At 41.8% G+C, this 22,231-nt stretch overlaps 1 protein-coding gene across 1 annotated transcript in view; it reads right to left on the reverse strand.

The window, feature by feature from the left end:
* GPC3 (glypican 3) overlaps positions 1–18,358 on the reverse strand; it is a 447,256-nt gene extending 428,898 nt beyond the window's left edge. Inside the window, exon 1 of the mRNA XM_028522481.2 lies at positions 18,024–18,358. Coding sequence (XP_028378282.1) covers positions 18,024–18,198 — 175 coding nt within the window. The 5' untranslated portion in view covers positions 18,199–18,358. The remainder of the gene's footprint in view (positions 1–18,023) is intronic.
* Positions 18,359–22,231: the final 3,873 nt, after the last annotated feature.

The following is a 22,231-nucleotide window of genomic DNA, read 5'->3' on the forward strand; positions in this document are numbered from 1 at the left end:
GAACTGCCTTCAGAAAACCACCAGCTCTCGAGACCATAACAATTTGGTTCAGAAATACCTGCCTCATTTGGTTTTTACTCTTTTCAAACAGGGAGGACTGAAATACAGGAGAAATGTTGACACACGAACTGCGGAGCCAATTCTCCCAAACCACACTGACCATGCATGTCTAAGAAGGTCTGGGTCCAAGGCAGCTGATGCTACAGTAAGCTGGGGCAGTGGTGGAAATAGGTTAATACAATCAATGAGGTACTTCAACTCATGAAGAGAAGATGACCTCCACTGAACATGTAAAGTGAATGCCCGTGACACCTGGCTGCTGAGCTCCGTTTGAGATACAGCATCCCCACAAGTTCAAGCTACTTATCTTCTCATGGCCTTCTCATTCCCCTCAACAACTACAGAGACCCCTCCATGCAGTGTCCCCATCTGTCTACATGTCTGCCTCCCAAACAAGAGCAGGGAGAGTGAAACATTTGACTTCATATCCCCAGGACCCCAGCATCTCCACATACTGGGTTCTCAAAACTGGTTCTGGGAGTAATTCCTAGAAATGCTGAGCCATCACAGAATAATGACTAGAAACATGGCTCTGGAACCAGACTCAGTGGGTTTAATTCATTTCAGATCTATTTGACCCTGGAAAAAATCACTAAACCTGTATAAGCCTCAGTTTTCTCCTCTGTAAAATGGGGGAAATAACAACACCCACCAGGTAGTGCTATTGTGAAGATTACATGGCATGTTGTCCATAAAGGGCTTAGCACAGCGCCTGGCTCAATAAATGTTAATGATTATTAGCACCGCCCCCACCGCAGGTGCTCAATAAAAACTTACTGAATTGAACTCAAACCAGTGGGAATGACTAGCAGATGTGAAGGCGGCCTGGACTTGCTTTTTTTTTTTTTTTTTTAAGGTTTTTCCCACCTCGCTCTGCACCAGATGACCTCTGAGAGTTTTTTCCCTTTGTTTCTTTCTTTTCTTTCTTTCTTTCTTTTTGTTTAAGAAAAAAGTATAAAATAGGGGATTGTTAGGCTGTACTTTTGCTGATCTTCAGTTTTTCATTCAGGGCAGAAAATCAAGTCTGGCAAAGTCAGGGAGGTGATTTTCTGAGAAATATGACAAGGCTATTAAAAACTCTAAATGAAAGTTGTGTAATGAGCATGAATCCGAATACATTTAAATTTCCTCTATATCTAGTAATTCCAGCAACAACCTTATATATTTTTAAAGTGTGCTTTTGTAAATGTGAGGAGACCAAGGCCCAAAAAGAATTTCTTCCAGGGTGGGGGTGGGGAAAGGCCCCACAATTGTCATGGAAATTAACCCCTGAAAATGCACTGGATTTTATTACCAAATGGATGCCTGAGGAGACTACTAGAATTTTAGGGTCTTTACTATCAACAGAACAACCTGCATGCCTGAAATAATTAGGAAGAAGAGACTCAATTATCCAGTAAACTGAAATTTCAAACCACCCTGCTAACCTAAATGAGAAAAGCTGCTTAGACTAAAGTGTCATTACTTCTATTTAGACAAGACTTAGCAAAGATATACAAGGAGCTAAAGAATGGGACCCCACATTCTTCCCTAAGCCACAACAATGCCTGTTTATGTAAATAGGATTTCCAATAACAAAACGGAATCTAGAAAAAAAAGTTTTCATTATTGTCTCTGAAAAAATACAAAGGCAGAAGATGAAAGTCAAGGGGCTTTCACTATGATGGGCAATGAACACCCTAAAATATTTATTTTTATATAAGCCTGAGCCTGGATTCCAAGTAGATCTTAAAAACAGGCAATGACTCTTTCTCCTTAAAAAAGTCTGAGCAGGCACAAAGGTTTTTCTGACTCCTGGCAAGTTGACTGCATATTTATTCAAAAACTTAGTTTAAAAAGAAGTAAAAGTAGTAGAAGATATCTATTTACCTTTACTTGGCAGCCCCTTCCAAAATCTGGGCCAAAATATAAATATCACTGCCACCACCATCATCACCATCTGACAATCAAACACTCCCGCATGACCATAACAACCTCCAGGCGCAAACTAAAAGCTCATTAAAGACTATATGAAGGCTATTTATAGAATATCTAAACAAAGACGGAAAGAATTATTAGCAAAATTAATTCAACTGTTCATACTTTTGACAACTATTACTATTTGTTTGAACTCAAGTGTCCAGCTCCTTCACTGGCAGGTATTAATGACTATAAAGATGCCACATATACAGAGTTTTAAGCTGACCTTGTAGTTTCTTGGTTCAAGAACTCAGGTTTTGACCTATACTCTGTATATCAGCCTTCCTGTTGCTGGTTAGGCAGCTGATAAGAGGCAGAAATCCTTCTTGCTCATTAGGCCATTAGCTGCTGTTAAGCAAAGGGCTAGGGAGGGGGGTGTTCACTGGCCCGGAGGAATGTGCTGGACTCTACATATAAAGCCAGCCCCGATCTGGGGTTAAGAATTTAACCTTAAAAGGCTGACAAGTCATAAATTTGCCTGAGGTTCATATATATGTGTGACTTTCACAGTTTATATTTCCTAGCCAGGACTTAAAGTCAAAACATGCCCCTGATTAATGAATGGTACTAATTGTTATTCCTGACTTGAGAGCATTAGTCTTTATCCAAAATATTTTCTTAAAAAACACACAATCTCATACCTGAAACTCTCTGGCTTAAGGGAGTTGGGATAACTAGTTAGAAAAAAATAGGAAGTGGAGCCTAATGTTATCTGTTACTGGATGCTACCATTTTGGTAGTTAACATTAACTCAAAAGTTTCCATTTCATTGTGTCCATCAAGCAAAGTACAAAGAAATGCCCTCCAAATCTAAACATCTGAGATAAAGTAACCATCTGTAACAAAACAAAAACTGAGCTGAGGCAGTTGTGGGGGTGCAGGGCGGGGGCGGGGGAGGGGGCTGAAGTATCTTCAAGCACATTGTGTCTAACTTATCTTGTTAAATATTTATACATAAGTAACAACCTTGGCCAAACTTGAAGAGATAATAGATACAGCACAAACAAAAGATCCCCATAAGCATCAGGACAAAGAAAAAAAAAAAAAAACAAGGAATAAATAGTCTAATTGGAATACACTTTCTAACCTGAAGTCAAATTTGAAACTAGGACAATAAAATCCTACAAGTGAAACAAAGTCCCTGAAATGTGATAGCTTCATCATGGAAAAGCAGGCTACGATGTGGTTAGCCTACAAGATACGTGTCAGCTCTACCCCACACTTAGCAGGGTTTTACAGGGCCTCCCTTCTCCTTAGAAAAAGGAAAAGGCATTTGGTGTTAAGAAAAAGAGATTTCTAAGAACAAAGATGCTATTTGCATTCATTGAGAATTATGACAAAGTGAGAGAGAATGTAAACCACATAGCAATGATGTGAGGTACAAGTCAGATATATTTAGCCTTGTCCTATCTGTACAAAAAAAAAAAGCCTTTTAAATACTCAGAATTCTTAGAAAGTGGAATGTAAATTCATGGGCGCATATTTTAGAGTTCTTCATCTGCAAACTAACTAAAGAATCAAATTTCACAATATCCCAAGAGAAGTAACCAGGTACCCAAACCAAATATGTGGGCAGAAATAGAAAGCCTGTTTTTTTTTTCTCTAGAATCACTGAGGGCAGGCAATGTGGAGGAGGCAGAGAAAGATGGGGAAAGAGAGGAGAGAAGGAAATCAGGAGTTGCAGAAAAAGGAAACACAACTTAAAACTAAAATATAGAGGAAAATATAAAACATTCCACTCATCTAGTTTTTTAGAGAATAAGAAACATAAAACCATTCAATAAATATAACAAACCATAAAACACCTTCTGTTCTGAATTATAACCAGTTGAGAGACAGTGTGAGAGTGGAAAAGTGGAAGGCAAAAAGGGGAGATGTGGAGAGCAGTCCACCAAATGATGAAGGGAGGACCCCCAGTAGCTTTGAAGGTATACTGAACCCCAGGACTGTGATGAGTATGCACAGAACATCCAGTGTTCCCCTTTGCTATGAGTGTCAGAGCAACTTGGGGTACTTCTTATTATTGCTCTATAAAATGTTGATGAGCTTTTGGGGAATTTTACCCATATTTGCTAGTTGATAATACATTTAATTACCACTAGAACTTAACTTGAAAGTAAAACTGGATATTGTTGAGGGGGTCAGTGGGGGGGAAACTCTGAATGACTGAACAAATGCTGGTTCCAAACCCCACCTTCAGGCTTAGTGAATGAGGTAACCTCACTCTCAAAGAACAAAGAAAGGCAATCTGACAGACAGCTTTTGAAGGCCAAAAGAACCTTTAGGCAACGTTTATTAAATTAACCCACAGCACTGAAGTTACAAAGGCAAGAAATGACTTAGGTTTTAGAAATTAACACTTGTGTAAAATGTTCAGAATTCCATGGGGGAAAATAAACTATTATTTCAGAAATAAACTTTGAAGTTTTAAAGCAAAGCAGAAAAGCTGTTTCTGAAAACAGAAGAAACTATTTGAAACACTGAGCACAGTTCTTCCACGGCTCTTTAAAACTCTTCAAATTTAAACTGTGACTTCTGGGGATGGCCAGAAAAGATATACTCCAGAATGCCAGAAAAAGAGAAAACGGGAAACCATTAGATCCCTAGGGTAAGAACAAAAAGATCTCGGAAGATACATACCTCTAGCCACATTAAACTAAGCCAGGGACTAAACTAGAGGTTCTACCGGTCTCGGGGAACAAAAACTGTTTCCCAAACTAGTCACAAAGTTTTTAGCCACCCAGCAGAGATCTAGCCCATTCATTCTCACATTCATGTTCCTACTCACTCTCTCCCTCTCCTCCCCCCTGAACTCTCTGACTTTTTCTTGCTCTCCTTGCTCTTCCACTCTCCCTTCCTCCCAATACATTTCTTCTGTATAGGCCTCTAAGTCCACATCAGTGAAGCATAGCACAGATGTGAGAAATCAAAAGAACAATTGATCTGTTCTGGGCAAGACCCTCTCCTTTAGGGCTGCAAGGGTCTTACCCTCAAGGAGTTTACACTTGGAAGCAGCCCTTCTCTAACACACATACAAATTACTTGGAATCTTGTTTAAAAATACCAATTCTGACTCAGTAGGTCTGCAATGAGGCCCGAGAGTCTGCATTTCTTACAAACTCCCAGGTGGTACTGATGCTGGTGGTTCAGGAGTCACATTTTAAGGAGCAAGGCTCTAGTAAGAAGAAAAAAGTCAAGTATATAATTACAAGAGCAAGCAAGAACCAACGGATTGAAGAAGTACAGTGATAGCAGGGTTCAAAGGAGAAAATGATCACATCTAGACATGGGGAATCATGAAGCACTTTATGAAGAAGATAGCATTGCACTGACACATTGAAAGATAGGTAAAACTGCAGCAGGCATGGATGAGAGCAGTCAGGTAGTCTATAGGCAAAAGCTAGGAGGCAGACTACTACAGGGTCCTTTCAGTAATGAGTTAGCAGCCTGTTATGCTTAAGTAGTGAGCACATACATTCCAAGGATATAAAAACGAGATACACGATGGAAGCACACTTGCAAGATTTAGCCATTTAATCTGGACGTGGGATGTGTAAAAAGAGAAGTCAAGGATGTTTCCAAGGTTTCAAGTCTGGGTACCAGAAATGCTACCACCAGAAATGTAGAATGTTGGAGTAAGGCAGGTTTGTGCAGATAGGAAAAGCAAATGATGCATTAATTTTAGTCTCTGTTGAAAGTGAAGCACTGGCTGGGCTTCTGGATGGAGAAAGCCAGCAGGCAACTGGGAAATCCTAAACTGGAAAGCAAGGAAGAGGTCAGGTTGGAAATATATATGGAAATCATTCAAAGAGCAAGAATAATGAAGTCATGGGAATGGATGTGGGAATGACCAGAGAGAGAACAGAAAGGGCAAAGGACATGAGCTACTGAAACACTTACATCTAAAGGGGTGGGAGGAAGAGGGCAAACAAGCAGACAGATTCAGCTTTACAGTAGAAGGGGATCCCAGAGTAAAGAATGTCACAAAAGTCAAAAGAGTGTGGGAATTTAAGGCAAATGCTTCGTGTCCAGACCATACTCCCTCCCCTCATAATCCATTGGGTATACTGGAAAGAGCAAGAGCTGTGGAGTGAGACAAATCAGGAGGCAAATCTTAGCTCTACCACTTACACAACTTTTGGGAAAGTAAACTTTTCATCTGTAAAATGCAGATAACAACACCTACCTTTCAGGTTTGCTGGGTAGATTAAATGAGAGATTAAATATAAAGCAACAAGCACAGCCCTGGCTGGTATGTCTCAGTGGACTGAGTGCCAGACTGTGACCTAAAGGGTCTCTGGTTTGACTCCCAGTCAGGGTAAATGGCTGGGTTATGGGCTGAGTCTCCAGTAGGCAGCACTCAAGAGGCAACCACAATTGATGTTTCTCTCCCTCTCCTTCTCCCTCTCTTCCCCCCTCTAAAAATAAATAAATAAAATATTTTTAAAAATAAAGCAATAAGCACATAGTAGGCACTCCATAAATGGTAGTTTCTGTGAGTCTTTTTTTTTTTTTGGCTCTTCCAAACTATCCCATCAACCTGAAAGTGACCTCAAAAAAATCTATTGGAGAACAAAGAGTTTCAAGCATACAATGAATGAAAACAAAAACCCTGATGAAGGCAACCTCTTAAATAAACAACAGGGAAATTAAAGAAACCATTCATGTCAGAGAAACAGAAAATTATACAACCTCCTCCCCCCACCAACCAAAAAGAAAACACGTTACATCTACATAGAAACTTAAGAAAAGATCAGCCCAATTACACAAGTATTTCTAGTATTTGCTTATCATCACATGTTTCAGAGACTAGCCAGCATGGCCCACTCTGAAGTGGAATAGAGACCAGAGCTCCAAAAGGTACACGCTGCCAAGTGGGACAGTACTCACCGTAAGGGAGGGTCAGAGGGACCTCCATGTTGCAACCAGGCAGGTTGGTGGAACTCAGAACTTGCAAAAACTTTATGAGTGGCTGCATTGTTTGTATGTAAGGTATGTGAAAGCAGGGCTTTTGTGACATAAATCTCAGTATGATTGCGAAAGACCACCCACTGCTAAGAGTAACAACTTTCAAACAGTTTAACACATTTAGTTATTAATTATTGCTATCAAAATCATAGAAATCTGATCCCTCAGTTCTAACACATTTCTCTACATAGAACTCTCTCTCCCTCTCCCTCCCCTCCTCCCTCTCCCTCTGTATGTGTGTGTGTCTATTTGGTAGTACACACCATTTTATTTGCAAAGTCTTGGACCATGACAACATATACTCATACTTTCTCTTAATCATGAGAGTTCTTGATGTCTTGGCAGTTTTTTAAAATCACCAGATGTTGGCAAAATACATCTTAAGACACGTCACATGCAAAACCCTGGAAAACATCATCCACACCCATATCTTCCAACTTGAGCCTATAAGCTGATGTGTCCCAACTATGCTTCTCCTGAACTCCAAAAAAATATATACACTCTTTCCCAGTGATCTCATCTATTCCCAGAGTTTCAATTATCTAGATGCTGATAATGTCCACATACGTATCTACAGCCCGGATTTCTCTCTTCTGTGATCTGAAACACATTCTCAACTACCTAGCAGACATTTCTGCCTCAATGATCAAAGGACCCCTCAAATTCAGCCTGTTCAAAATCAAACTCATTATTTCACCACTTAAAAATAGGTTCCCCACCCTGGCTGGTGTGGCTCAGTGGATTGAGTGCCAGCCTGTGTACCAAGAGGTTGCCAGTTCAATTCCTGCTCAGGACACATGGCTGGGTTGTGGGCCAGGCCCCCAGTTGGGGGTGTTTGAGAGGCAACCAATCGATGTATCTCTTACACATCAGTGTTTCTCTCCCTCTCTTTCTCCCTCCCTTCCCCTCTCTATAAGTAAATAAAATAAAATAATAACATTTCTAAAACTAGATTTCTCTTATATTTCATTAATTTATTCATCAAGTGCATACTAGGTACTTAGTGTGTGTCATAATCCCACCACCCAGAAAAACTGGAAGTTATAGACTCCCCCTTCTGTCCTCATATCCAGTCATTAAGCCATGTCTACTTTACTGCCTCTATTCTCTTAACTGATCTTTTTTTCTCCTATTTACTGTCCCACTTTTTCATGTGCATTTCTGAAACTCCCTGCTACTCCTCATTCTCCAATCATCCTCTATGCTGAATAGCATTTTCTCTTCTTTTAATATTTTCATGGAGCTCACATGGACAAAAACTAGGGGAAGGGTGGTAATGGGAGGGGAGTGGGGAGGGTTGGGAGGGGGGGCTGGATTGGGAGTAAAAGGGAGAAAACTGTATTTGAACAATGATTAAAATAAAAAAAATTAAAAAAATATTTTCATGGAGCTTAATCATCCTTGGATACAGCTCAAGGAAATACCTCAGCATTTCCTGCCTATATCTCTAGTTCATCCTTCCTCCATTTTCCCCACATCTGTGCTCCAACCAATCCAAACTATTCCAGTCCAACAAATGTGTCATTTTTATCTCAGCTCTGTACCTTGCACACACCTAGGTGAGCTAGCAATGTGCTAACGCCACTAGGCACCCTTCCTCCATAGTTCAACAGCCCTTAGACCCCCACAGGGCACCCAACTTTATGGCAGCTCTCATCCTGTAGCCTTGACATCCATGATTTTCCTTAACTCCCTCCCTAGGCAGTGAATTTATCTTATTCATCAGCTTTTAGCTCAGTACCTGGCATAGAATCAGTGCTCAATAAATGTTGGTTGAGGTAAAAAATGAATTTTAAAACTTTTGAATATTTATGCACAGACAGCATACAAAGTTCACTGTTAGTAGATTCCTTTGCTGAGACTTTCCATGTTTTCTAAAACAGTCAAATGTAGCCCCCAACACAATCAGTCCACAGACCCTAACCTGGAAACAGCCTCTTGGGTCACATTCTCATTTCTGTGGAGTCAACATGAAATGCAGGCAGTGTTAGAAGTAATTCTCCATAATGAACCAAATTCACAATATGAGTTGACCATCACTACTTACTGAAGATCACATCTCTGTATTTAGGGAAATGATGGAACTTCATAAATGACCACTAGCTCTTTGATATCAGTGACAATTAGTTCTGCAACAATTTGGGGGCAATCTAATTGAAAATGGTTTATCTGAGCTCTTGAAAAACTGTACCCCCTAGCTCTTCCTAGTGTAACTTAGGTTTACTCTCTAGATTTTGAAGGGTGTACAGATGTAGAGATATTATATGTGTATATGTATGAATGTACAAGTGTGTATGTGTGTGTGTTGGAAGCAAGTGGGCCAGAGCTCAGAACCTCCAGATCCTTTATGAGTGGCTTATTGTTTATACCAGAGATATATGAAAGCAAGGCTTTCAGGGCACAAATGTAAGGTATGATTGTGAAAGGCCACCCACTGCTTAGAGTAACAATTAACAACTTTCAAACAGTTTAAATAGCACATAATTATTAATCGTGGCTATCAAAATAATAGGAGTATATATTTATACATATATAACCTATGAATATAAATATATAAAACATATCCAAACACCACATTTAGATAAAGCTGCAGCTACAAATCTCTCTCTACTTGACACATCTTCCTCAAATTTCAGTTTTGAAAGAGGGGCAAAAGGCTCCCAGGGTCACAGAGAATAGATAAATAAGCTTTCATTCTTCCACCCCTTCCTCAGTCTCTGCTTCAGATCAGCTTAGACGATGATGCATTCAGAGAATCAGTCATTTTCTAGGTATATGCCATCCTAGGATCTCGTTCAACAGCGATCAAGTCCTCTAGTCCATGTCATTAGCTGTTTAGCCTTACATTCATTCTAAACTAATAACTATGTACCAGCCACTCTACTCACCAATCCAGAGGATATGATAAATTAAACATGGCCCCTGCATTCAACAAGCATAGGGTCTGACAGAGGCTATAAATAAACTATGTACTTCAAAAACAAGGATATTAAGTAAGAAGAAGCACAGATAAAGTATTTGGGGGGAACCAAATACAATTGGGACATATCTCTGTCTTATCTCTGCACACATGCAAAGTTCTGTATTTAAATTATTTTCCAATCCTTTTGGTGTGTTACGTGCCAGTTAACCTTCTTATATATACCAGAAAGAAGGTTTTCAGTCTCTCCTGTATCCAGCACTCTAACCCTTCCTTTCTTCACCAGATTTACCTAATCTTCAACCATCCAAACCAAAATTTTACAAAGAGCAATGGACATTCCCAGGATTCCAGTATGCAGAGAAGGGGAGCAGAGCCATAACTAAGGAGGAAACTATCAAATAGAATTCTGATATTTTTAAATGAACATCATCCCTTTCTTTTTTACCCTCTTTCCTACATGGGCCTCTACCTGAAAGATATCCTGATGGGTCATTCCTAGCCAACTAATTTGAGTTTTCCCAGCTGACTTTAAAAGTTTGCCCTGCCGTGGCTGCTGTGGCTCAGTGGATTGAGCGCCAGTCTTTGAACCAAAAGTCGCTGGTTGATTCCCCATCATGGATAAAGCCTGGGTTATGGGCCAGGTCCCCAGTAGAGGGTGTGTGAGAGGCAACCAATTGATATATCTGTCCCACATAGATGTTTCTCTCCCTCTCTTTCTACCTCCCTTCCCCGCTCTCTAAAAAAGTAAATAAATAAAATCTTTTAAAAAAAAAAAAGTTTCCCCTAATACATACAAAAATTAAGAGAACTCTAATGAGGCCCTTTATCCTACTCCAATAAAATTTTCATGGCTGGAAGTCCACTTTGGGTTATGTTCTTTTAAATATACCTTTATGAAGCGTGATGTTAGAGGTAAGAAACACCAAACACTGAGAAAAAACTTACACTCAGTATATATTTCTGTAACTGACATCAATTCCATCATTATTTTCACAAACCTAAATAAAGTGAAGATAAATATATGCATTTATGTATATGTGGATATGTTCAACTTATCGTTAAACTACTTAGAACAGCCTTGTAAACAAGCACAGAAAACTTACCTCTTATAAAATCTGGTTAGTCTACTTTTTCTAGGGAGTTAAAGTGCAGCCAAATGAATTAAACCAACGTGCTTTATCAGTTACCTATAGACAACAAATGGATCTTGGACCTGAAAAAGTACTTATTTTGTTATTAGTAAAAAGGAATCAACTACTTAAATATTGGCTTTATGGAAATTTTATATTCATAATACATTTCTAACTCCATTTATTCATTTAATCTACAACTATTTGTTGAGCACCTATTAATTGTACCGTGCACTGTGCTAGACACCAGGGTTACAAAGATCAGATACAATCCCCAACCTCAAGGAGATTACAGCCTAATTGAGATATTATGAACATGTACCTTGAAGATGTCATGATCAGGATTTATAACTTCTAGTAATACAGTTATTTTCAAAAGGCAGACCCAAAAATCCCAATTAAAATTCAACTCTAAAAGTTTGTCTGATACTACATGTATAGAAAATAAATCCATGCTTCATTATGAATGGAAATTTTGAAAAATACAGAATATTCTCAAAATCATGACTTCTGAGAAATGTACATCTTTCAACTTTCACGTGGACAGATGGAATACAATGAGTAGAGGTTTCTTCTTTTTTTTTGTAGGATATTATTTATTTATTTTTAGACAGAGGAGAGGAGAGGGAGAAAAGCATCATGTGTGTAATTGGTTGCCTCTCAAGCGCCCCCTACTGGTGCCCTGGCGTGCAACCCAGAGATGTGCCTTGGCTGGGAATAGAACTGACGACCTTTCAGTTTGCAGGCTGGCGCTCAATCCACTGAGCCACATCAGCCAGGGCAGAGGTTTCTTTTATAATGACTTCAATGTTTTTGTCCGTTCTTTTTGCCACTTTCACTTACATTTTATCTCCCTTCCTATCAATTATTTATCAACATAAGCCTATTAAGTATACTTCAAAGAGCTTAGTAGATTTACTAATCTAGCATATAACTACAATTTCAGCTACTAGAAGTAATTAACTGTTTGGCACACTAGCAATACATTTTGGTCCTAATACTGACTCCTTTTTACTCATAAGGAAAACAGAGACTCACGAGACTTTATCTAGCTATATACAAAGAGAGTCAAAAGTGAAAATACCTTCCTTATTAATCAATCTGGATTCATTTTTGTTTAAAAATAGCAGAGAGGTATTTCTAATAATTTATCACTTGAATACCTGATCTTTAATTGGCTTAATTTGAAAAACAGAACTAAATCTTTACTTTTCGTATCCAACAAGGTATTCAAGCGAGACTACAATGTTCTAATGAGCATTTTCCCCTCATACACAGCATTTCAAAACACACATTTTCTCTGCTGATATGCCCATCTTCACCTTGCTTTCTGAATTGCATTCTCCCAGTCATTACATCTCAGAAGGTAAATTCCCATTACTTTATGTTGTCTCTAAAGCCAGCCTGGTGTTTATGGCTTGGATTCTATTTTCTGATGCTCATTTCTTAATGGAGTGCTAGGGGATCCTCTTTCAAGCCAGACCATTTGCTAAATAGGGGCAGATGAGTGGGGGATTTTTCTTCCCACACTCTCCAATAGACCCTAGATTACCAAAAACATCAAACCTGTTTACAAGCTTGGCTAGGGCTGAATAGATGTTGGCTCCTGGTACGGTCTCTTGATTTGCGCCTGTGCACAAATTCTGATCCTAGGTTACAGAAACCTATGAGGTACTTCAACAACAGGTCTGTGCATGTGTTATAGCTCAACTCCCAAATATGGTAATGTCAACATTAGTGAGAAAGGTCTAGATGACATTAAATCAGAGAGAGTTTGATTTAAGAGATGTCTTATAATGTATGTGCTCTAGTAAGCAGTTGCGCTGTAATGACACTAAGTCATTCATAACAATGTTGCTAATTTCAATTTGTTCTTTGAGTATTCAACATTAATAAGCTCTGCCTGATGGTAAGAGTCACTAGCTAACCGAAGTAAGCCTGAATTTGTCTCCATTCAAAATAGACGTTGTCTGAAAAGTTTGTCCACATACCCCAGTGATATGCTACAAAAATGTGGACTTAGGCTTTTAAAATAAGTAAAGTGACGTATAGCTTAAGAATTTGGGAGTTCATAGTGAATACATAATGATCTAGAAATTCATCATTATCAATTATCAATTATGTGTTAAATGACCTATGGTATTCTAAGCATTGTGTTCAATACTGCATCAAAAGGACTGCTTTCCCTTTAAGAAGCTTATAATCTAAAACATACAAACAACCATATGCAGAAAAAAGCTAGAGATCAGAGTAAAAGGAAGCATTCACAAAAATGTACAAATTCAGCATGCCAGAACTTTTCAGTTGAGCAATATGATCCCCAGTGAAATTCTTTCCAAATGATGTATCGTGTGCACAAGTTACAAGTGATTATCTTCAATTTTCTTGGAAATGAGTAATAAGATACCCCTTAAGACCCATGTTTTTGTATATGCATCAAACACTAAAGTTGGCGTGGTCATTGATAGCTGCCATTTAAGGAGAAAACATATTTTCTGTTTTGTCTTATAGCAAACAAATTCAGGCCTCTTTTCTCCCAGGTTGGTAATACACAGCCTTTTTCTAGTCTACAATGAACAGCCAACATTACAACTCTAAAGATGGGAGTAACAGAATGCTGAAAAATATTGCATAAAAATATTGGATACAACCTATCAGCCTATAAGAAAAAAAATTGCAAAACTGACACCATCTGCAGCATCTAGCATCCATCAAAATCTTCTTATGCCTGTTTTTACTAACGCTTACAAATGGAATTTGCTCCAAGAATTAAGAAAACTTTTTAAGATGGCGGCCCTATTAAGAGATTCCTCCCTATCTCCCACTTCATCTTTTCTGTTCTTTTCCCTTGCCCAGGCTGGCTATTGTGACCATTTCAGCCAATTTCCTGGAGGTATTTTCTAGCCCTTTTCACCCTATTTAATCCTACAAGTTTCCTGAGAAGCCTGTTTACTTGTATGCTCCCCCACTAGACTTTGAGTGCCTTGACAAAAGGGACTGTGTCTTACTCCTCTCGGCACCCCCAGCACCTAACAGAGCCTGCCAAGGAGCAGGAAGTCTTAGACTCCTTTCAGGACAAGGTGCTCCACTGATCATCAGCCATCTCCTCAATCAGACTGAGGAGCCCCTCTAAGCATATCTCCATACCAAACATCAGGATTAATGTAATAAATCTATTCAGAACACCTTTGAAAGAATTTGCTAAACTGTTCCAACTTAGCATATAATAATACAACTTTTTGAAAGTTTTAACAAATCACCTGTTCGCCCAAATGTCTAGTGCAGTCTCAGAGGAGGGAAAACCCTCCCACACCTCAGTTATTTGCTCGCTGACATTATGCCTGTTAACTGCTTCAAACTGACTGGGGAACTGCAGCTGACAACCCAGACACCATTGTCAGTTCTCACACTTTGAAAAACAACAACAAATACCAAACTCTCTCTTTGTCGCAGGGCCGCTAATTTTATTTTTATGTTGTTTCATCTATTTTGAGAAACTCCAAGTTTCTTTGTCTTTTCGTGGCTGCTTTTTACTCATACGGGCATTTGGCCTTCTGAATTGGTTCTTAGACTTTCCAAGGTCCTCTAAGGCAAGATTCTTCAATCTTTTGGGAGTTGCAACACTTCTACAGTTTGTTTGATTTTCTAATTCTCATCCCTCCCCTTCACCATCACCCCCCACAAAAGTGGTGCATGGCATTCATAAAGTGAATTACACTTGATTTTTGTTTAGAGGAATTTTTTTCAGACTTCTGTAACATTCCCTTGAGACAATTGGAAACATCATTGTCTGATTACTAACTCACTTTCCTTGTCTAAAATTGTATCCATTCTTGATTGCGCCTGTGGGTAGGTTAAGCAAAACAAAATAAACATCTAGACTTATGAGCTCATTGGCTTTTTTTCTGAATTTTTCTAAATTAAATAAGGGCAAAAGAGCTGCAGTGAAAGTCAGTTATATGGATTTTTCTGCCAAATGCTAACTCTGTGTGCCTGGTTTCCATCTGTGGTGCTTTCCAGGTTACAAATCCCTAAAACACACACACACACACACACACACACACACACATATATGCACACACACACAACACTGAGGTATGAAAAGATCTATGGATTTGGGCGACATGCTATTTAGAATTGCTATCCTGTGCCTTTGAACACTCGAAAAGAAATGGGAACGTAAGATTGCCAGGCTTTTAGATCAGCTTTGTGAAAGTCTAGTGTAGTCCTTCAGCAACAGTGATTTATTTTTTAGGCTGGCTGATTTCAAATGCCATTTAGTCTCATCCATATTAGCATAAGAAATGTACCTTATTCACTCTAACCCAATTCTGCTAATGGCAGAAGTTAGCAGTCAATCCCAAATGCTCCCCCTAAGTGAGATAGGACATTCTTGAGGATTTCTCCTTACTGTGACCAAATCTCATTTTATCTGGGACAAAGAAAGCTTTAATGCCATTATTACAGTGGAGCCAGCAAACTGAACATAGCTTAAAATATAGATGGGGGAAAAATGTCAAGTGGTCATCATGATGGCTCATAACTCAAAAAATTTGCAGCTCTCTTTCCATTTCTAACTACTGATAGACAGCAGCAAATTACACATTTATTCATTTTGAAATTATGTACTTGCCATTGTATTTAGTCTGCCATTATCATCTTTTCTCTGAAATACTGATGAGCTCTTTCCACACATGGACATTAGGATTTTCACCATGTTTTACATATCCACAGTGACCATATTTGCCCAGCTAAAACTCAGAACATATGGTCTCATGCCAGCACAAAGTACTGGAAATCTGCACTGCCCCAGTAAATCCAGGATATATGGTAGTTGTATGGGTATCACCATATTTGAAATTTGGCTTTGCTCCAAGGCAAGTCAGAACAGTGCCTGCCATGTAGAAGGTGCTCAACACTGCATATGTTTGTTAAATAGAAGTGAAGTAGGGAACGTTGGATTCACATGGTAAAGACCCTTGGAAAGTAATTTTTGTACGGAGTTTGGGAAATACTAGTGGGAAATGATAAATTTACCAGTCCCTGTTCCCTATAATATGGTTATCCTTAGGCCCAGAGTAAAGGAGCTGGGAAGGAGAGGGAGCGCAGGCCAAATCTCATACACACAGTGTGTGGGCCCTCCCAATACTTTTATACAGATGCTGCAAAGAGGCAGGCAGCCAGAGAGCTGGGGGAGGGGAAAGGGGGAGGAGCAAAGGCCTGAGTGTGTGTAGAGGGGGTTGCTCAATCAATATCTGCATTCCCTCTGGCCGTTTTCTTCTTTTAAGCACAACCTTTACTCCCTGGTTTCAAATCATCCAACCACAACTCTGGACCCATTCGCCTTGTGGGGGCTCACCCTGTGAAGACCAATTTTTACATTATCACCAAAAGTATGTTCTCGGGCTTCAGAAATCTAATTACCATGGCACTTCGAGAGGGAGAGAGGTTCGCTGAGTTACTTCAGCTCTGTGGAACTGATTCATGGGCTGCCCCTTAGAGCTTCTGCGCACGCCCACGTGGTATGTTATTCACGCTTAACAGAAAAAAAAAGGTAGTTCTACCCTTCCTTAGAGGGAAGTCCTGCAAAGCAATGTGTAACATACACACAAATGCATTTCAGTCACCAAAAAGGGTGACCAATTACCTTTGCATCTACACAGCAGGCTTGCTTGGCTCTTTTTATCCACCTAAAGAAAAGACCGAGAGCGCGCTGGCTGCGTAGGTAAACCTCCCGCTAGTGAACGATAGCTGGCAGCACCCATAGGGCGCGCATCACACTCACAACTTGGTCCAACCATCAGGCCCGCCTCTGTGACTTTTTGAGTGCCAAGAGCTAAGTTTGGGCGAGGGCGGCTCTCCGATTCCTCAGAAGCGCGGGACCCGCGCCTCCCTGGATGCATTGGTCGGGAAAAGACCCTGGAGGCCAGAAATGTCTTACGGTTTGTGAATACTCCTGGCCGTTTCTTCAGAGCGCACGTCTGGTAAATTAACCTGTTTGAAACCAACTCCTCTTGCCCGCATTGTCAGTGTAGCAACTTGTTCTGATGAGATTCTAAGTCGGCCTTTTAGTAGTCCAACTGTGAGACAGTCAATCACACAAGGCCATTAATATTTGTCTGTTGACAGCGGCAACCCTCAGCTAAGGCTAAAACATGCCCTTACAAAGCGATCTGATAGTGCAGAACAAAAGGCAGGAGTTCAGAAACTTTTCTCCACCTAAAATCATCTCCCCTTCAGGGTCCATTCTGTCAAAAAGGCTGATGAATTTGAGAGTGAGAGGAGTTATATCATATTTAGACTCCTGCTCCTTCGTCCAGCAGCACCATTTTTGAAGCGATTTTGCCAACCTAGAGAAGGGACGCTGTTTTGAAGGAAAAGGCTCAGCCCTCCTCATTTGGGGGACTCTCCTCCTCAAAAGTTTCCCTCTGTGTATCTTTACCTGCTACTGCTGATTCGGAGACCTGTCCTCAACTTTGCCTGCACTTGGGCCCACGAGCTTGGAAACCCAGGCTTCGGGAAGGAGGGCCTGGGGGCAGGTTGGGGAAAGAATGACTGAACCTGCGGTCCAGCAAAGGCTGACATTCTGGCACTTACGTGTGAGCGAGGGTGGCAAATTCCCGAAGCACCGGTTCGGATGTGAGGCGCTAGTTTGCAGAGGCCCGGGGAACCAGCTCCTACCTTCCCACCCTCCCCCCAAAATGGGCGCTCCGGAACAGGCCATCCCCGCTGATCCTCCTACTCGCACCTTCCCTGACAGTAGAGCAAATATAGGGAATGCAGTTAGGTCCACACATACTCTTCTTCCTTCCCTCGGGAGAACTGGTCGGCTCGGGGCACAGCGACCACTCCCAGGTGTCCAGCAAGCAGGGTGCACGACCGCGGCCTCCCCCACCCTGGGGCTAGAGCACTCGGGGTAGTGCCACCACGCGCTCCCGAGCCCTCCGTTGGGCGCGGGGAACGCGCGAGGGACTCCTCCTCACCTGGCACCGGGGTTTCAGGCACCCACTTGAGTCCGGGCTGCAGTCTCTGGAAGAAGGAGCGAACCTGGTGACAGGTGGCGTCCGGTGGCGGCGGTGGAGGCTGTGCCTGTCCCGGGCAGTCCAAGCTGAACAGCATCGCCACCACCAAGCACGCGGTGCGCACGGACCCTGCCATCCTGCTGAGCGGGAGCGAGGGGAGCGCGGGAGAGTGGCGGAGGGAACGAGAGCAGTCCCAGGACAAGGCAAGCCTGGCAGTGGCCGGAGGAGCGGGAGACGTGCCGCTACCCAGCCGCTGCAAAAGTTTCCTCGCAGCTACCTGGGCGCTGGGCGAGGGCGGGAACACTCGGCTCCAAGGGCGGGGCGGGGCTGGCCGAGGCGGGGCGGGGCGGGGCGGGGCGAGGAGGCACCGGGCGGGGCGGGGCGGGGCGAGGCCAACTGCTCGGCCAAGGGGCGGTGGCGAGCCTGCGGGTCTGGGGCGCAGGGCTGCAGGGATTGATGGGGTCCGCGGCGTGGGGACCAATGCGGGCGGCACGAAACGAAGACACCGAGCGCCTGCGATGGCTCCCGGCAGCCTGGCCCGGCTGTCCGCCCGCCGCCGTTCTACACAGGGTGCTCTGGCACAACTACTGCAGAGGGGCTGCAGGCTCGGGCGTGCTGATTGGCTTCCCAGCAGCCGTCCCCTCTGACTGGCTCTGGGAGAAGTTCCCCAGCCTCACTCCTCCTTCCCGCCGCCCATTGGCCTACAGCCGGGAGGGCTTTTCCCTTGAGGATTTTTTGCAATCTCTCCATCCTTCCTTGGGGTGTGTAGGGGTTCCTCGCTTAAGTTCCCCTCTCTGCTTTGCCACAGTTCTCCCCACCACCACCCCCAGCCCGGTCCAGCTCATCTCTGGCCACCAGAGCCACACAAGGTCATCCCTCCTGCACAAAAGCCACCTCCTCTTCTTGATCTCTGAGGGGCTTCCCTCGAAAGGTTTTTCCGTGGCAGCTACGGCTGAGTTCACAAACCCGACCCACAAATAGTCACTATCAGGGGCAACTGGGGCTTGCTGGCGGGTTCACAGCCTGCCTCATCTCTGAGTACAGTACCTAAAAAGTCTGAAAGCCTGGGAGGCTTACTAGGTTTGATTTAATAAAACCACACGAAGTCGGAGAAAGCACCTGATTCCAGGATGTTAAAAGAATCTGTCTCTTGCATGATAGCCCCAGGTGATCCTTCACGAAGCAAAGCATAACTAGTGACAACAAAATAACCCGGGGCTTAAAGCCAGCCTAACTCATTAGAAAATCATTTACACAGCAAATTCATTGAACCAGAGCTAGCCTGTTTCATGAGTGGAGTAGAAAGACTGTTTGAAAGGTCTCCTATACCCAAATCTCCATGTCTATTCCTGCTTAAATTTCACCATTAGAAATCCAGTTCTTTGAAAAGCAAATACCATTCAGAGGAATAATGCATTTAGCCATTACTTATATGCTTCTAAGTATGGATCTTTAACCCTGTATTCTCTTTTGTGATTCACACACACCCCTTAGCACATAGTAGAAACTCAGTAAGTATTTGTACAGTGAAATGATTTAACACCTCAGTGTGAATTAGTTTATAATCTGATTGTGTTATTTCTGATCTAGGTGAGAGTAGGTTTTGATAAGTAAAAAAAAAAAGAGAGAGAGAGAGAGAGAGAGAGAGAGAGAGAGAGCCTCCACACCAGGAATTCTCCAGAAAGTGCTAGGTCAGGGGAGAGGAGGTCATTTGCCAGAACTTGTGGGCTGATCTGAGAAGAGAGGCAAAGGAAGGGGAAGGTCGCTGAGGAGCTCGTTTGTTCATTCATTTGTTCAATAGCAAATATTTGAACTCTTACTATGTACCAGACACTGTGGGACACAAACAGACAATGCGAATACAAAGATTAACCTATGGTACCTGACTTCAAAGAGCTACAAGTCTAATGGGAAAGACAAGCAAACAGAAAAATGTTAACGCAGCATGTGGTAACCGCTAACATTGAGCAAAGACAGAGTTCTAAAGGGCTAATAGGGTGGGTCTGAGAAAGCTTCCCAGAAGAGATGGTGCCCTAAATTCAGGCTTGAAAGTCCAGCAGGAGATGGAGCTGAGAAAAGAAGATGGAAGGAAGAGTGCCAAGGGAAAAGAATTAGGATGAACAAAGACTGAGAGGAGAAAGCCTGACATGGCCCAGTTGGAGGGTGCCAGGTTTCAGGCTGGGAAGTTAGAACAGCTAAAGCCACAGGGGTAGGTAAGCAAGGGCCATGTGAAGGAGCCTGGGGAACCAGTTAGGGAAATTTTAAATAGAAGAGTGTCATGATCGTGTTTGCCTTATGAAAAGATCTCTCCAGCAACATTGTGGAGAATGGCTTGAAGAAGGAAGAAGGTTGAAAGCCAATTAAGAAGTTATGAAAATAATCCAGACAAAAAATGAGAAAGGAATGTGGAAGAGGAGATCTGGAAGGAAAAAAAAACTACCAGCAATATTTTGGAGATAGAATTAAAAAGGCATAGTGACCTCATGGATTGGGGGATGGGAGAGAAGGAGTCAAGGATGGAGGGGGCTCATTCATTCTTTTTTCAACAAACATTTGAGTGCCGCCTATGTATCTGGCATTCTTCTCCTACTTCATAATTTTGCCTGGGGCTAGGTCTGCTCCTGCATTGAACATTTGACAAATGACATATCCACTTTAAAAGAAACACCAATTAAGAGTCATAATTTGGCTGGTGAGTTTGATATGTTCCACCTGTGGAGCCCTGTGACCAAAGGGCAGATTGGAAGGCAAGCATTGATTGAATTTCATGACCCCGCAGAGGAAGACATGACCTCCCATAAATTCATGATCTTCCAGAGCTCATGCAACTAACTACAAAGGCAACAGTTGTTTTCAACTACTGGGTACTGAGTACCTTGAAAAGAGGGATTGTGACTTATTTTTAATATGTACTTTTATATCTAATACACTTTGTATGAGCCAGGTCAGTGCTTCTCAAAGTGAAATGTGTGGATCCCTGGCAATATGCAGGCCAGTGAAGCCTTTGAGTTTTATTTTAATCAATACCTATTTTAATGTGGATTAGAAAAAAAATATGCACACACACACACACACACACACACACACATATATATATATATATATATATATATATATATATGGCATCCAACCCATGATTCCAATAGGACAAAGCTAGGTAGATAGTGCTGTGATAAATTTATTTCAATAAAAATGTGAGCTGACTTAAAGAAAAATATTAAATAGTACTGGGAATATGCAGACATGACAAAATGTATGGGGTAGTATTTGAATGACTAGGATTTTGGCTAGGTCATAGTCAAACTGGCCCTGGGGTTTTATGAAATATTTCTTTGGCCTAAAAGCTTTTGCTACCCCTCCTAGCTACTTGAAGGTTTTAAAGCCAACCTAAGGTAGGAATTAATAAAACTCGCTAGCCTTAAGGAATGGTTCCATTTTTATAAGTGCCTCTGAAACACTTTCTAGCCTTCCAGCCCACAAGCAATGACCCTAACAGCAGAATTTCAGGCACTGGCAAATGCACTAAGGAATAAGCTTTTGGTCAAGAGAGCTCACAGGACCACCATGGGCAGCTGTCCATTCTGCCTCCACAGTGATGTGTAATTTTACTGACTAAAATTCCAGTCCTTCACCAAAACATAAAATCTGTTCATTACATTGTATACTGTATACTGCCCAGATGGGTGACTATGAATTAAGACTGGGTTTTCTTTTTCTCTTTCACACGACAACCATCTTACCTTTTAGGGCTCCCTTCCTCATGTTAGAAGTCAGGCCAATGACTCATCCTTACTCTTTAGCTAGAAGAGACAAAGAGAAACAATCAGTCTAGAAACACAAAAGGATGTGCTGATCGAGCCAGTGTGCACTTTCTACAATTCATGGTGCTTTGCTTTCAGGCCCAGTGGGAAACATTTAGAAAATACCGTTGGGCCCCATTTTTCTCTCTGGACCTCAAAGGAAGGCTACCTAGCACAGCAGACCCAGAAGAACTTTTCTTCACCTTTCGTTCCTAGTCTCCAGCTTAAAAGAATTCGAGAATTCCCAGCTGTAGGCAGCAGCTATTATCTTGCTGTAGCTGGGAGGAGAGTGTGATTCCATGGCTCCAAAAGCAGCATAAATCAACGTTTCTGGGAGAGGGTTAAGAAAGGGTGTTCAACAGCAGATGC

Source organism: Phyllostomus discolor, chromosome X, assembly GCF_004126475.2.
Source record: "Phyllostomus discolor isolate MPI-MPIP mPhyDis1 chromosome X, mPhyDis1.pri.v3, whole genome shotgun sequence".
NCBI lineage: Eukaryota > Metazoa > Chordata > Mammalia > Chiroptera > Phyllostomidae > Phyllostomus > Phyllostomus discolor.